The 17,581-nt window shown below is 37.7% G+C and overlaps 1 protein-coding gene across 7 annotated transcripts in view; it reads left to right on the top strand.

Annotated features, from left to right (window-relative positions):
* The window catches only part of ARNT (aryl hydrocarbon receptor nuclear translocator), a 64,024-nt gene that overhangs the window by 12,984 nt on the left and 33,459 nt on the right, over nucleotides 1-17,581 (top strand). For all 7 annotated transcript variants that reach the window (XM_082361557.1, XM_082361560.1, XM_082361562.1 and 4 more), the window contains exons 2-3: nucleotides 11,726-11,837; nucleotides 15,484-15,528. In XM_082361557.1, the coding sequence (XP_082217683.1) occupies nucleotides 11,726-11,837; nucleotides 15,484-15,528 (157 nt within the window). The remainder of the gene's footprint in view (nucleotides 1-11,725; nucleotides 11,838-15,483; nucleotides 15,529-17,581) is intronic.

Here is a 17,581-nt window from a genome sequence, read left to right on the forward strand (position 1 = left end):
ATATTATTATTTTTTTTCTTTTTCATGGTGGCCATCCTAATGGGTGCAAGGTGATATCTCAGTGTAGTTTTGATTTGCATTTCTCTAATGATTAGTGATGTTAGGCATCTTTTCATGTGCTTATTGGCCATTTGTATATTTTCTTTGGAGAAACATATGTTCAAGTCCTTTGTCCATTTTTTAAATAGGTTGTCTTTTTTTGTTGTTGTTGAGACATAGGAGTTCTTTATGTATTCTGGATTTTAATCTCATAACATATATGGTTCACAACTGTTTTCTCCCATTCTGTGGGTTGCCTTTTTACTTTGTTGATACAGTGTTCTTTGATGCACAAAATTTCTAATTTCAATGAAGTCCAATTTATCTATTTTTTACTTTTGTTGCTTGTGCTTTTGATATATCCAAGAAATTGCCACATCCAGTGTCATGAAGCTTTTTCCCTATGTTTTCTTCTATGAGTTGCATAGTTTTCGCTCTTACATTTAGGTCTTTGATCCACTTTGAGTTAATTTTTGTATATGAGGTAATGTAAGGAAGGATACAACTTCATTTTTTTTAACATGTGGGTATCCAGTTTTCCCAGCACCATTTGTTGAAAAGATTATCCTTTCCCCATTGAACGGTTGTGACACCCTTGTTGAAAATCGTTTGACCGTATATGTGAGGGTTTATTTCTGGGCTCTGTATTCTATTCTGTTGGTCTATGTGTCTGTCTTTATGCCAGTGTCACACTATTTTGATTACTGTAGCTTTGTGATGCATCAACATTTTAACGGTGAGTATTTGAGTACTCTCTTTGTCCAGTATTAAAGGCAGTTATAATGCTGGGGCATGGAACAAAAGACATGCATAAAAGAGGTTTTGTATTTTGAGTTTAGATGCAGTTTATTATAAATATAATTTGGAGGTAGGTTTTAGGAATAATAAGTAAAATATTAAAAAACACATCCAGGACTTCCCTGGTGGCACAGTGGTTGGGAGTCTGCCTGCCGGTGCAGGGGACATGGGTTCGATCCCTGGCCCGGGAGGATCCCACATGCTGCGGAGCAGCTGGGCCCGTGTGCCATGACTGCTGAGCCTGCGCTCTAGAGCCCGAGAGCCACAACTACTGAGCCCCTGCACCTAGAGCCGGTGCTCCGCAGCGGGAGAGGCCACAGCAATGAGAGGCCCGTGCACCACAGGGAAGAGTGGTCCCCGCTCCCCACAACTGGAGAGGGCCCGCGTGTAGCAGCAAAGACACAGCGCAGCCAAAAATAAAAATGAGTGAATAAATAAATAGGTTTATGAAAAAAAGAAAACACATCCAAAGTGGTTCATATTTTATACAAGGTAGGAATATGATGAATTATTGTTAACAACATTTCTTTTTGAACATTTCATTATCTATTCAACTTTTAATGCTTCGTTTATCATTTCTGTTTTCCTCATTCATGTTTTCAATGACTTAGTTTTATATTATTTCTCCTATTTCAGGAAAGGAAGTCACATTTAGAGGTAGCTTTTTAAAAAATTATTTATTTATTTATTTGGCTGTGCTGGGTCTTAGTTGCAGCACGTGGGATCTTCATTGCCATGTGCAGGATCTTTTTTGCAGCATGCGGGATCTTTAGGTGCAGTATGCGGGATCTAGTTCCCTGACCAGGGATCGAACCTGGGCCCCCTGCATTAGGAGTGCGGAGTCTTCACCACTGGACCATGAGGGAAGTCCCAAGAAGTAGCTTTTCTATAAATTTGGGAGACTGTGTTGACTGACTAAAATATTTACTATTTTTCTGTAATTTCTGTCAAGTTATGATTTTAATAGAAGGTGCTTAGATTCGGTGCACTAAGAATACTCCTTAACTGTGCTACACTTAACATCACACTAAGTTCCTCTTCCATTTAAAAGGAGCTAATCTTAGTAAGTTAAATCTAGAGTATGTTAAAAGAATCATACATCATTATTATATTAGGTCCTTAGGCCTGTAGTGCCAAATTACCACAAACTAGAGGGCTTAAAACAACAGAAATTTATTCTCTTGCAGCTCTGGAGACTCAACGTCCGAAATGAAGATATTGGCTGGTTAGGTTCCCTCTTTTTTAGCTTGTAGACACATCACTCCAGTCTCTGTATCCAAATGTCTGTCTCATTGCTTTTATAAAAACAGCAGTCATTGGATTTAGAGCCCATCCTAAGATCTCCGTCTTCACTAATTATATCTTCAGAGACCCTATTTCCAAGTAAGGTCACATTCTGAGTCTCTGTGGACATGCATTTTTACACTCTTCAGCCCACTACAATTTATTGAGCAAGATTTATTCCAGGAACTCAAGGATCGGTCACCCTGAGAAAACCTATATACTTTGTGTCATTAACAAACTAAAGGGGGAAAAATGATTGTATCAATAAATGCTTTATAAAAACAGTTGTTTCTGATTTTAAAAAGTCCATTCCTGATTTTTTTAAAAAAAGACTATTAAATCAGAATATGGGAATTCCTGGGCGGTCCAGTGGTTAAGACTTGGTGCTTTGCTGTCACTGCTGTGGGCCTGGGTTCAATCCCTGGTCAGGGAACTAAGATCCCACAAGCTGCATGGCGTGGCCAAAAAAAAAAAGTGAATAAATAAAGAGATTCTTAACCTTTTGTATCACGTGGACCCCTATGACTGGTGACATCTGTTGAACCCTTCTTCAACCTCATTGGGTCATTGTGGGAATAAAGGAGAGGCACACAAGTTGCCCAGCACAGTGCCTGGCACACAGTGAGGGCTTAGAAAAAAATAAGTTATTATTATCACTGATTATCCATGCACTCACTGTAAAGGCAAGGAGTAACACTTTTGCTTCGAGGCTTCAAAAGTTCTTATCACACTTTTTGTGTTGCATCCATGACTAAATAAAAACCTCCTCTGGTCTGGGCCAAGTTGGAGACCCTGGTGAGGGGCAGAAAGACTTGCACATGGGAGGAAACTCTGGTGAGCTGGTGGGGCAGGTCCCTAGGCCCCCAGGTCACCCTGGCATGCAGCTTGCTCTCCCTGTTGAACCCATAGAATGTTGTTCAGAGTGTAAATAACACTACATAGTATTATGAAAAATCAATTCTATTAAAAATATAGTTATCAAAATATAAAAAACTACAGATTTGTAATACAAAAATTAATGTTTCTTCTTTATTAACACAATAAATAAGATGTAGTGACAAGTCTAATAATTGCCATATTCTCAAAGTAGTATTGAATGTAGCAGTAATTCTAGATATCCATAATAACCGTCATGTGATATCTGATTTTATTGATGACAAAATCACAGATACTGCTAAAATTACTGTGTTTTACTGTACTTTCATGATTGAAGGAAATGCTAAATTTCAGTTAGAGATTAATGAAAGTAAAGAAAGAAAATTGTTCTTCATCCAAGTTTACCAGTGGATTTTATCCCTTGACCCACAGATTAAGAACCCTTGCAATAATGCAGTAAGAGAAGGAAACTAAATACTAGTGTAAATATTGAGTAAAGAAAGGTAAAATAATCATTCCTTGCAGATAATGTGATTGTATATTAAGAAAGTCCAATAGGGACTTCCCTGGTGGCACAGTGGTTAAGAATCCACCTGCCAGTGCAGGGGACACGGGTTCGAGCCCTGGTCTGGGAAGATCCCACATGCCGCGGAGCAACTAAGCCTGTGTACCACAACTACTGAGCCTGCACTCTAGAGCCTGCGAGCCACAACTACTGAGCCCATGTGCCACAACTACTGAAGCCCGCATGCCTAGAGCCCATGCTCCACAACAAGAGAAGCCACTGCAATGAGAAGCCCACACACCGCAATGAAGAGTAGCCCCCGCTGGACACAACTAGAGAAAGCCCGTGTGCAATGAAGACCCAATGCAGCCAAAAATAAATAAATAAATAAATAAAGTCCAATAAACTAAATGCTTTTAGATAAGGTAATTTAGTAAAGTTATTTGAGTACAATATAAACACACTGAAGTCAATAGCTTTCTCTTATTCTAGCAATAACCAGTTAGAAGTTGAAATGGAAAAGATTTCATTCACAGTAGTATTAAGAGCTCTAAAATACCTAAAAATAATATAACAAGAAAGATGTAAGACATGTGAAGAAAACTGTAAAATTTTATTAAAGGACATTAGGAAATGTCTGAATAATATTCCTAGATGATGAAATGCAATATCATGCTACTGGTCCCTCAAAATTATTATATAAATTTAATGTAATTGAATTAACCTCAAGCGTTTTTTTGTTGTTAGAACTTTATATAGGGGCTTCCCTGGTGGCGCAGTGGTTGAGAATCTGCCTGCTAATGCAGGGGACATGGGTTCGAGCCCTGGTCTGGGAAGATCCCACATGCCACGGAGTGGCTGGGCCCGTCAGCCACAACTACTGAGCCTGCGCGTCTGGAGCCTGTGCCCCGCAACGGGAGGGGCCGCGATAGTGAAAGGCCCGCGCACCGCGATGAAGAGCGGTCCCCGCACCGCGATGAAGAGTGGCCCCCGCTTGCCGCAACTGGAGAAAGCCCTCGCACGAACCGAAGACCCAACACAGCCAAAATAAATAAATAAATAAATAAATAAAGTAGCTATAAAAAAAAAAAAAAAAAGGGTGTTACATTTAAAAAAAAAAAAAAGAACTTTATATAGATTTTAAAGTTCAAAAGGAGGATGAAGTATATGACATTAAAAGGTTTTTAAAACTTTTAAACTTTCTTTTGAGATGATTTTATATTCATATTCAATTATGAGAAATAATACAGAGATCCCCTACCCTTAGCCCAGTTTCCCCCAGTGGTTGTACCTTGCAAAACTGTAGTGTAATATCATGACCAGGATATTGACATTGGTACAGTCAAGATACAGAATACTTCTATCATTGCAAGGGTCCCTTGTGGTGCCCTTTTAAAGCAACACCCACGTTCCTCATACTTCCACCCTCTCCTTAATCCCCAGAAGCTACTAACCTGTTCTCTATTTCTATAATTTTGTTATTTCAAGAATGTTCTACAAATGGAATTGTACAGTGTGTAGCCTTTTGCAGTTGGCTTTTTTCATTCACCGTGATACTCTGGAGATTCATCCAGGTTCTGTGTATCAGTAGTTCACTTCTTTTTGTTGCTGAGTAGGGGTATATATATCAGTTTAACCATTTACTTGTTGAAGGACATCTGGATTTTTCCTCCAGTTTTTGGCTATTACAAATAAAAGCACTATAAATATTTGTGTACAGGTTTTTGTATGAATGTAAGTCTTCATTTTTCTGGGATATATACCCACAAGTGCAGTGCTGGATTGTATGTTAATTGCATGTTTAGTTTTTAAAGAAACTCCCATACTGTTTCCCGAAGTGGCTGCACTATATTATATTCTCACCAGCAGTGTATAAGTGATCTTTTTCTGTATCCTTCCCAGCATTTGGTATTTATTATTATTTTTTTTTAGCCATTATGATAGGTATGTAGTGCATCTTATTGTGGCTTTAATTTGCATTTCCCTCTTGGCTAATGATGTTGAACATCTTTTCATATGCTTATTTACCATTTGTGTGTCTTCTTTGGTAAAATGTCTGTTCAAGACTGCTTTTTTACTGTTGAGCTTTGAGAGTTCTTTTTATATTCTAGATACAAGTCCTTTGTCCTTTGTTGCAATGTTTTTCCCACTCTGTAACTTGTCTTTTGATCCTCTCACAGTCTTTCACAGAGCAAAAGTTTTTAATTTCGGTGATGTCCAATTTACCAGTTTTTCCTTTCATGGATCTTGCTTATGGTACCAAGTCTGAGAACTCTTTGACTAGCCCCTAGATCCTGAAGATTTTCTCCTATTTTTTAAAAAATTTATTTTACTTTATTTATTTTTGGCTGTGTTGGGTCTTCATTGCTGCGCGCGGGCTTTCTCTAGTTCCAGCGAGCAGGGGCTACTCTTCTTTGCTGTGCACGGGCTTCTTATGCGGTGGCTTCTCTTGTTGCGGAGCACAGGCTCTAGGTGCACAGGCTTCAGTAGTTGTGGCACATGGGCTCAGTAGTTGTGGCTCACGGGCTCTAGAGTGCAGGCTCAGTAGTTGTGGCACACGGGCTTAATTGCTCCGCAGCATGTGGGATCTTCCCAGAGCAGGGATCGAACCCGTGTCCCCTGCACTGGCAGGCGGATTCTTAACCACCGCACCACCAGGGAAGTCCATCTCCTGTGGTTTTTTCTAAAAGTTACATAGTTACACTTTACATATAAGTCCATGATCCATTTTGATTAATTTTTGTATAAGGGGTCAAGGTTCATTTTTTTGCCTATGGATGTCTAGTTGCTCTAGCACCATTGAAAAGGCTATCTTTCCTCCATTGAATTGCTTTTTCACTTTTGTCAAAATCATTTGGGCATATTTGTGTGGGTCTGTTTCTGGGTTCCATTGATCTACGTGTCTGTCCCTTTGCCAGGGCCACACAGTCTTAATTGCTGTAGCTATATTAGAAGTCTTTCAGGTAGACTCTTTTCTCCCACTTTTTCTTTGTTTTAGCTATTATAGTTTCCTTACCTTCCTGTATAAATTTTAGAATGGTCATGTTTAATTTTCTAAAAAATTTTTTAGTTGAAAAAATTTTGTTTATACAATTAGTTTTTATTTATTTTTATTTTTGGCTCCGTTGGGTCTTCGCTGCTGTGCGCGGGCTTTCTCCAGTTGCGGCGAACAGGGGCTACTCTTCATTGCAGTGCACGGGCTTCTCATTGCGGTGGCTTCTCTTGTTGTGGAGCATGGGCTCTAGGCATGCGGGCTTCAGTAGTTGAGGCACGTGGGCTCAGTAGTTGTGGCTTGTGGGCTTAGTTGCTCTGTGGCATGTGGGATCTTCCTGGTCCAGGGATTGAACCTGTGTCCCCTGCATTGGCAGGCGGATTCTTAACCACTGTGTCACCAGGGAAGTCCCTAGAATGGTCATGTTTATATCTTCAAAAACATCTGGGTAGAATTTTGATAGGAATTGCATTAAACCTGTTTATCAGTTTGAAGAGAATTGACATCTTTTGTTGAGTCTTCCAATCCATGAACATGGTATGTCTCTCCATTTATTTAGGTCTTTGATTCTTTGATCAGCATTCTTTCAGCATACAAATCTTGTGCCTGTTTGATAGATTTACACTTAAATATTTTTTCTATTTTGAAGTGGTTATGAATGGTTTTATATTTTAAATTTTGATGCCCATGTGTTAATTGCTAGTATATAGAAACACAATTGATTTTTGTATATTAATTTTATATACTGCAACTTTGTTGAATTCACTTATTTGTTCTAGGAAGGTTTTTTTGTTTATTTTGGTAGATTCCTTAGGATTTTCTAGAAAGACAATCATGTAATCTGCAAATGGGGACAGTTTTATTTTTTCCTTTCTGATCTGTATGCCTTCTATTTCCTTTTCCTGCACTTTTGCACAGGCTAGAACTTCCCACACTATGTTTAAATAAGTGATGAGAGTGAACATTTTTTCCTAGTTCCCAAATCTTAGGGAGAAAACATTGTCTTTCACCATTAAGTATAATATTAGCAGCAGTTTTTTTTTTTCTTTCTTTCTTTTTGTAGATACTTTTATCAAGGTGAGGACATTTCACTTTATTTTAATTTTTCTATGTTTTTATCAGAATGGGTATTGAATTTTAGCAAATACTTTTTATGCATAGGCTGATATGATCATGTTATTTTTCTTCTTAGCCAATTAATATGTTGATTGATTTTAAGTATTGAACAAGTTTACTTCCCTTGAATAAAACACATATGGTCACGTTGTATAGTTCTTTTGCGTATTGCTAAATTCTGTTTGCTAGAATTGCTAAATTTTATTTACTAATATTTTGTTAAGGATTTTTGCATCAATTTTCATGAGGAACATTGATCTCTAGTTTTTGTTTTGTTTTTATACTGTCTTTGTCTGGTTTTTGTATCAGGGTAATACCAGCTTCAAAAGATGAATTGGTAAGTGTCCCCTTCCTCAAATAGTTTCTGGAGGAGATTGTGTAGCATTGCTGTTAGTTCTTTAAATGTTGGTAGAATTCTCCAGTGAAATCACTGGAAAAAATTCTAGACCTAAAAATTTTTTTTTTTTGAGAGTGCTTAAATTATGAATTCAGTTTTCTAATAGGTATGAGGCCGTTCATATCACCTATTTTGTGTTTGGACAGTTGTTTTAGTTTGTATTTTTTAAGGAATTGATCGTTTTGGTCTAAGTTGTCAAATTTATGTGTGTAAGTTTTAGTATTCCTAATTATCTCTTAGATTTCTTCAGGGTCTCTAGTGATATCCCTGGGGTTTTTTTTCCTGATTTTGGTAGTTTGTGTGTTGTTTGTCTTGCTAGAGGTTTGTCAATTTTATTGATCTATTTAAAGAACTCTTTGTTTTATTTTTAAATTGTTCTTCTGTTTTAAAATTTTATTATTTTGTGTTTTCTATTATTTCCTTCCTTTTGCTTCCTTTGGGTTTATTTATTTATTTATTTATTTATCCTAGGTTCTTGAGGTGGAAGTTTAAATGATTTATTTGACTTTTCCTCTTTTCTAATATAGCATTTTAGTGACTATAGCTTTTGGGGTGTCCCACAAACTTTGCCATCTTGTAATTTCATTTAAAGTTTTTTTAAAAAATAAATTTATTTATTTATTTATTTTTGGCTGTGTTGGGTCTTCGTTGCTGTACATGGGCTTTCTCTAGTTGCAGCGAGTGGGGGCTGCTCTTCGTTGTAGTGCATGAGCTTTTCATGCAGTGGCTTCTTGTGTTGTGGAGCACGGGCTCTAGGCACACAGGCTTCACTAGTTGTGGCACGTGGGCTCAGCAGTTGTGGCTTGTGGGCTGTAGAGCGCAGGTTCAGTAGTTGTGGTGCACGGGCTTAGTTGCTCTGCGGCATGTGGGATCTTCCCGGACCAGGACTTGAACCTGTGTCCCCTGCATTGGCAGGCGGATTCTTAACCACTGCGCCATGAGGGAAGTCCTCATTTTAATTTTAGTTCACTGTACTTTTTATTCCCTTTGAGGCTTCCTCTTTGACTGATTATTTAGAAATGTGTTATTTAGTGTCCAAGTGAATGGAGATTTTCCTGTTATCTTTCTGTTACTGATTTCTAAATAGTTTGATTCCACTGTGGTTGGAGAATCCAATCTATGATTATTTTATTTATTTATTTGTTTTTAAAATTTTTGGCCGCACTGGGTCTTTCTTGCAGTGTGTGGGCTCTTTGTTGCGGGCTTCTCTCTAGTTGTGGGCTCAAGAGCACGTGGGCTCAGTAGTTGTGGCATGCAGGCTTCTCTCCAGTTGTGGCTCGCAGTTTTGGTTGCCCCGTGGCATGTGGGATCTTAGTTCCCCGACCAGGGATCGAAGCCGCATCCCCTGCATTGGAAGGTGGATTCTTAACCACTGGACCACCAGGGAATTCCCGCAATTCTTTTATACTTGTTGAGGTTTGTTGAAAGGCCCAGGATATGGTCTGTCTTGGTATATGTTCTGGAGACACTTGAAAAGAATGTTTATCTGCTGTTGTTGGATGTAGTGTTTTTATAAATGTTAATTGGACCCTGTTGATTGAGGTATCATTGAGAACTTCTATAACTTTGCTGATTTTCTTTTAAGTTTTTTTTAATACTTAACTTATTTTATTTTTGGCTGTGTTGAGTCTTAGTTGAGGTATGCGGGATCTTTGTTGGCGGCATGCAGGATCCTCCCCTGTGGCGTGGACTCCTCGTTGTGGTGCGCGAGCTTCTCTGTAGTTGTGGCATGTGGGCTGCAGAGTATGTGGGCTCTGTAGTTGTGGTGTGCGGGCTCCAGAGCGTGTGGGCTCTATAGTTTGCGGCACGCAGGCTCTCTAGTTGTGGCCCGCATGCTTAGAAGTTGCAGCGTGCAGGCTTAGTTGCCCCGCAGCATGCGGGATCTTAGTTCCCTGACCAGGGATCGAACCCACGTCCCCTGTATTGGAAGGTGGATTCTTAACCTCTGGACCACCAGGGAAGTCCCTGTTTAGCTATTCTTTTAGGATAGGTCTGCTGGTGACAAATCCTCCTTAGTTTTCCATCATCAGAGAAGGTATTGATTTCCCACTCATTTCTTAAACTTTTTTTTAATTTTTAAAACTTTTAAAAATTTTATTTATTTATTTTTGGCTGAAGCAGAAGTAGTATATGACATTTAATAAGAAAATTTTGTAAAATAAATTAATGGAGAGTGGAGGACTTTCCTATTAGATAATTCAAATGTACTATAAAGCTGTTGTTATCAAACATGTTCAGTATTGACATAGGAGCTGGAAAATATATTAATACAGAATAAAAGTATAGAAAGAGATCAATTATTTGTAGACACCTAAAAGTAAAGTAAAGTAAGTAAAGTAGTAAAGTAAAAGTAAAAGTAAAGTAGTAAAGGAGTCATTTCCGATAAGTGGGGAAAGGATGGATTATCTCATAAATGATATTAGAATAATTATCTAACCATGTATAAGAAAATAATCAGAGTCCTGCCTTGTGCCAGGTAGGCATAAGTGGTAAATTCCAGATGGATTAAAAATCTAAATGTGAAACACAAAAGTATTTTAAGAAAATATAGAAATAATCTCGAGGGTGGGGAGCTTTTCTAGGTAAGACAGAAATCCCAGAATTATTTAGGAAAACACTGATAACTTTTACAGCATAAAATTGTGAAATGTTATATATTTAAAGGCTAAGGTAGGTGATGAAAAAATATTTGTAATACATAACAGTCATATATTATCCTTTATATATTGATATTCTTTAATATCGTTTATATACTGATAGATATTACAAATTCATTAGAAAAAGATATTCAATATAAAAATATCAAATATATGAAGAGTCACCTCATTGATTTCAGATGACTAATGTAAAAAGATATAAGAATTAAAACAAATACTGTACCATTTTTACCTGTCAGGTTTGGTGAAATTAAAAAGTATAATATGCAGTCCTGGTGAGGGAAATAGGTACTCTCATATCCTGTTAGTGGGAGCAAAAATTGTAGCAGGCTTTTTGGAACATAATTAGCCATGACCAAATGTGCCTGTTTTTGAGCAGAGAGATAGGTGTATATAATCTGAGGGAAAAAATAAGAAATAAAATGAGCTCAACTTAAAAAAAACCACATTTATTTATTTATTTATTTGACTGCACTGGGTCTTCGTTGCAGCACGCAGGATCTTCGTTGTGGCATGTGGGATCTAGTTCTCTGACCAGGGATCGAACCCGGGCCCCCTGCATTGGGAGTGCAGAGTCTTTACCACTGGACCACCAGGGAAGTCCCTGGTGGGGACTGGTAGTCCCTCTATATAATTTTTTTTGAGTATTGGAATTTAGGTGATTTTTTTATTTTGGGTTTTTTTGTATTTTCCAAAAAAAGTAAATCAGAGGAGCTAAGTTATATATACTTGTTGCATGAGTGAAATATGTAAACCAATTTGTGTGTGTGTTTTAGATTAATATTATGTCACTATTACCAGCTTTTAAAAGAGAAGGCTATAGAATGTAGTACTACCTCTTCCAAACTGTATTAAGTTGGGGGAACTGAAGTGTAAGGACATCTTTTCCCAGGGTAAGAATTCAAGAAAAGCAGTCTGGACGTGAGCATTTTTGGGTTTTCTAGCAAACTCCTGAGATTTTATCCATAGCTTGAGCCTTTCTTCTAGCCAGTTTGATGATGATGATGATGATAAGCAAGGACAATCTTTTTAAAATCTGTATTTCTGTTTTTCTCTGACAGAAATGACATCAGATGTACCATCACTGGGTCCAGCCATTGCCTCTGGAAACCCTGGGCCTGGGATTCAAGGTGGAGGAGCCATTGTCCAGAGGGCTATTAAGCGGCGACCAGGGTGAGTTTGAGCGTAGTATGTTACAAACGTCTCTCCTTTAAACCAGCCTGATTTTGTTAGTCGCTGAACCATCTGTTCCTAACCCTCTCACTTCTTCTGGCTACTTACTACACTCCTATCAGATAACTTTCTTTAGTCCCAAGATTTTTCTCTGTATTGAATTGATTTTTTTATCTTAGTTTCTTAGGAGCAGTTTTGTTTTTTTAAAACAAAAATCTCTAAGAGGTAAAGGACTCTGGCTAAGCCCAAAGATTTCACCATTGCTGAGAAAATTTCACTGCTTTCATTAAGCTTTGTATCTGCATTCTCAAAATTTTTTTGGTAGGCCTTTTTTTTTTTGGCTGCGTTGGGTCTTCGTTGCTGCACATGGGCTTTCTCTAGTTGCGGCAGGCAAGGGCTACTCTTCGTAGCGATGCATGGGCTTCTCATTGCAGTGGCTTCTCTTGTTGCACAGCACGGGCTGTAGGTGTGTAGGCGTCAGTAGTTGCAGCACACGGGCTTAATAGTTGCGGCGCAAGGGCTCTAGGGCACGTGGGCTTCAGTAGTTGTGGTGCTCAGGCTCCGTAGTGGTGGCTTGTGGGCCCTAGAGCGCAGGCTCAGTAGTTGTGGTGCACGGGCTTAGTTGCTCCGCGGCATGTGGGATCTTCCCAGACCAGGGATCGAACCTATGTCCCCTGCATTGGCAGGTGGATTCTTAACCACTGTGCCACCAGGGAAGTCCCTGGTAGGCTTTTTACTTTTCTGAATTTAGAGAATGCTGAACTGTAGAATATGTCTCCTTTAAGTTATTGATACGTTGCCTTGTTTGGAACCTAGAGTCCATTCAGTTCCAAAATTATTTATTAGATGCCTCATTAGTGTAAGTCATTGTGGCGATTGCTACTAGGATACAAAGGTAAATAAGGCACAGTCTTCGTCTTTTAGTTGCTTATGTTCTGAAAGGGATAATCATTACACACATAAATATAATTCAAGATAGAATACGCCAGGTTTGCTAAGAAAGGAACAAATACACTGCTGTGTGTTTCAGTGTATGGAAATACCACCATTGGTTGGTAGAAATTGGGAAAGGCTTCAGAAAAGAGGTTGCTTTAGAAAGGCCTGGAAGAATGGGTAGTATTTTACCTACTTTTTAAAGCATTAAAGTATTGAATTTTTTTTCTTTCTTTTGCTTTTAATAATTATGTAGCTAGTGTTATAACTAGTCTTTAAGTTTCCTCTTACCAGTAGTAATGCAAGAGTGATCCCTGGGTTAAGGTGTTAACATGAGTAACATATTAAGACTTGCTATGTCTCCAAGAGCTTTATACATTTTAACTCATTTATTGAGGTAGCTGGTGAATAAGTAACTTACCCAAGGTTTTAAAGCTAGTAAGTGGAAGATCTATGATATGAACCTTGGGAGGTTAGCTTTATTGTCTACTCTCTTAAACACAGTGTTATGGTTATATATAATAGCAAACAATTAGAAGCAGTATTATCAAAATTAGGGGATTGGTTGAGAAAGTTGTATTGAAAATGTACAGAAAATATATTAGAAGTGACAAATATGTATTGGTACAGAAAAATGTTTACAGTATATTGAGAAAAGAGGTTACAGGGGCTTACCTGGTGGCGCAGTGGTTAAGAATCCGCCTGCCAATGCAGGGGACACGGGTTCAAGCCCTGTCCGGAAGATCCCACATGCCACGGAGCAACTAAGCCCGTGTGCCACAACTACTGAGCCTGCGCTCTAGAGCCCGCGAGCCACAACAACTGAAGCCCATGTGCCACAACTACTGAAGCCTGCGTGCCTAGAGCCTGTGCTCTGCAACAAGAGAAGCCACCACAATGAGAAGCCCTCGCACCACAACGAAGAGTAGCCCCCGCTCACCGCAACTAGAGAAAGGCACACAGCAACGGAAGACCCAATGCAGCCAATAAATAAATAAATAAATAAAATAAAGAAATATATTTTTTAAAAAAAGAATAAAATTAAAAAAAAGAGGTTACAGTGTATGTAATATACCAACTCTATCAGAAAGAAATACATAAATAACGTGTGCATAGCAAAAAAACTGAAAGGATACTCATCAGATGTATGGGTGATGGGATTATGGGTGATTTATTTTTTCTTTTGTTTTTAGTTATTTCTAGATATTCTGAAGTGAGTGTGTTTTATTGATAATCAGGAAAATATATTAAAATAAATAATATACATTTTTTAAAAGAAAGATTGGAAAATATAGAAAGAAGACTAACAGAGCAATAATCCTACTACCCAAAGTCATCTCCCATCAGTTTTTTTAGTGTAATTACTTCATTCTTTATTCTATATGTAGATTTCTTTAAATAGTTATAATCATATAATTATGTAGGTTTATATAGCCTGGTCTTTTCACCTAATTGTATAAAATAACCTTTTTTCCATATTGTTACATATGCTATAGAAACATAATTTAAAATACTTACATAGAGGGGATGTACTTAATTGCTATTTTGGGACACTTAAACTGTTTTGAAGATTTGCTGTTATATGTAATGCTTAATGAATATCTTTGTACATAAATTTTTTTCTCTGAGTTATTTCTTTAGGATAGATTCTTAGAAATGGAGTTATTGGGTAAATAGGTAGACTTTGACAGGTGATCTGGGGCTACAGAGAGGAAGAGGAATGGACACTTTCAGGGTTGATGCTATGTACTTTATATATAACCCATTTAGAGGCCCATAATATCAGGTTATCACACTAGTAGAGATCATTGGGTTAAGGTGGTAACATGAGTAGTGTTTTAGTTTAATGGAGTACAGAAATTAATAGGAGATTGGCCTGTCTCGTTACCTATAATGTTGCCTAATCCCTTGAAATGAAAGTCACCTCTGCTTTCACTAAACATTTAAAGCTTAGTGATTGTGCTCTCCATATGACGCTTTCTCATTCTCACTTGTATATTTATTTGTCTAGGCAAAGAATCCCTTGAGGGCAAGTCTTTTGTTTTCACCTCATCTAGTACAGTATCCGGAATGTAGCATATATTACATGTTCATTAGGTGAATGAAGGAGAGAAACATTATTTAACAACCTTCGGGGAATCCCCTGTTGGTTCAGTGGTTAGAACTCCGCGCTTTCACTGCTGAGGGCACGGGTTCAATCCTGGGTTCAGTCCCTGGGAACTAAGATCCCACAAGCTGTGCAGCACAGCCAAAAAACAACCAACCAACCAACCAGCCACCCTCCAGAGGTCTTAAAATCACTCCCTATGGAACATCACTGTTTTGAGAGATGTTTCAGAGAGCTTAACATAGCCTAAAGCAGACTATAGAAGTGAAAAACGGACCTGAATTATTCATATTAATTTTTTCTTGTCTTTTTGAGTTGATCCTGCTCCTTTTGTAGAGGTTGTACTGTGATGTAAAACTTTGGCAAAGGTGGATTGCTACCCTAGGAAAATGAAAGGTAGCAATAGGTATTCCTTTTTGATTGGCCAATTTCTTTGCCCAGTTTGGTACAACAAGGAAGAGGTAATATAGCTTTACTTATTCCACTTCCTCTTTTCCTTCTTCCATCTGAGTGGGTGTTCAGATAGCTTGTGGATTTAGAATTTTAATTTTTTTAATGTTCTGCATTTTCAATAAGCTTATAATATTTTTTGTTGGCTTTCCCCAGATTGGATTTTGATGATGATGGAGAAGGGAACAGTAAATTTTTGAGGTAAGATCTTAAAAAACTTTCTCTAGATTTCTGATATTAAAAATTAGTTCATTATCTTTATATTTCTGACTCATAATATTTTTGTCTTTAGGCCTAAGGAGAGTGCTTCATCCTAAAACTAAAATTACCTATTATATTATACCCCATAAAATTTTCAAGCATTCTGGTAATAGCTCCAGAGGAAAGAGCTCAATGAGGGGAGAGCAGAGAATTTACAAGACCCTCTGTATCAGTTATCTATTGTTGTGTGGCTTAAAAAGAACAATGATTTATTATTTCTCACAATTCTGTGGATTGGTTAGATGGTTATTCTGCTGATCTTGCCTAGACTCACTCATAAGACTGCATTCAGCTGCCTTGTCAGCTGGGAACTGGACTCAGCTGATAAGGCTGGGTATCTCTTTCTTTGTGGTCTTTTATCCTTAAGGAGGGCAGACTGAGTGTCTTTACATGGTGATGGCTGCAATCCAAAGGGCAAGTCCCAGTCTAAATGCTTATCAAGCTATTGCTTTGGATTGACATTTGCTGTTGTCCTATTGGCTAAAGCAAGTCATGTGTCCGAGTCCTGATTCAGTACACGATGGTGCTACACCAGGTAGTGAATACTGCAAAGTGTAATTAGTTTGGGGGTCATTAATGTACTAATCTTTCATGCCCTCTAATACTCATTGACTTCTCCTACAGAGCAGGAATTGGAATTTGTATCCTTGAGTAGTGAATCTTCTGGAGAACTGAAAATGGACTTTTCAATATATTGATGAAGGAGTTCTTTCAGAGAAGGGAAATTTTATTTTTGCTTATGACCAGTTACTTGGCTTTGTTTTTAAGTAAGGAAAGCAATAAGAGTCAAAGAATGGAAGATAACCTTGACTGCAACCTGCCTTTTTTCTTTTCAAATTTGAAAATATTACCTAGGTAGTGTCTACATTGCAGAATAACAAATATTTGAGAAATAAATAAAGGAGCCCTGTTTTTTAAACAATTTATTTTATTATGTGAGCGCCCAGGCTTCATTATTTGTTTGTTTTATTAACTAAGTTCTTAAAAAAATATAAACATTATTTTGCAAAATTTTTAAACAGTGCAAAGTTATATGTAATGAAAGTACATCTTCCCTCACTTCAGACCTTCAGAATCCTTCCCCTTAGACAATTATAGTTTCCAGTTTATTAAGTATCCTTCTAGAAATATTCAGTGCATATGTAAGTGTATTTAAATGCACGTATATGTGTGCACATACACACACTCATTATCTCCTCAGGTTTTGTTTTTACACAGAGGATGCCCATATTGTAAACTGCTTGCCATTGTTTAGTTTTATATTGCTTAGTTTAGTCAGTTACATCTATCTGTGTGTCTTTTTTTATTATTGTTGTTGTTTTTGCAATGTTTAAAGTGAAAGCTTGTGTTTCTAGCTACTGCCTAGTCGCAGAACACTGCCATATATTCTTGAAAACAACAACCATGATTTGGCCACCATAAAGAGGTAGTTGCAAAATATTGGAGAAAGCAGTTCTCCAAGAGAGCTCTTGAGACTTAATGAGTGTCAACAAATGTGAAGAGGGGTAGAGATTTCAATTTCTGTTCAAGAATAGACTTTTTTCATACAGTTCCATTGGGAATTCCTCCAATTAGGAACCCCTAATTATAATGATAAATACTGTTAGTGGAACTGTGTTGTGCATATGAATGGGATAGAGGTAAACGCTAGTCTTATTTATACCTATCAGTTAGCTCTATCCCTGAGTCATTGCTTCCATTTCCACAAAATCTGGTAGTCACAAACTATATGCAAATTTTAAAAGGTTTATTTGTCTTTTCCCCAACCATAAAAAAAAGGTTTTCATAATTCATCTTACCAAGTAGGTCATTATGCCCAAGTGAGGCATCACCAATTTTTTTTATTTGACCATCAGTACTTTTTTTTTTGGCCTCACAGCTTGTGGGATCTTAGTTCCCCAACCAGGGATCGAACCCATGTCTCCTGCAGTGGAAGCGTGGAGTCCTAACCATTGGGCCGCCAGGGAATTCCCAGTAAATTTTTTTTTTTTTT

The sequence above is a fragment of the Balaenoptera borealis genome (genome assembly GCF_965194805.1).
Source record: "Balaenoptera borealis genome assembly, chromosome: 1".
Lineage (NCBI taxonomy): Eukaryota > Metazoa > Chordata > Mammalia > Artiodactyla > Balaenopteridae > Balaenoptera > Balaenoptera borealis.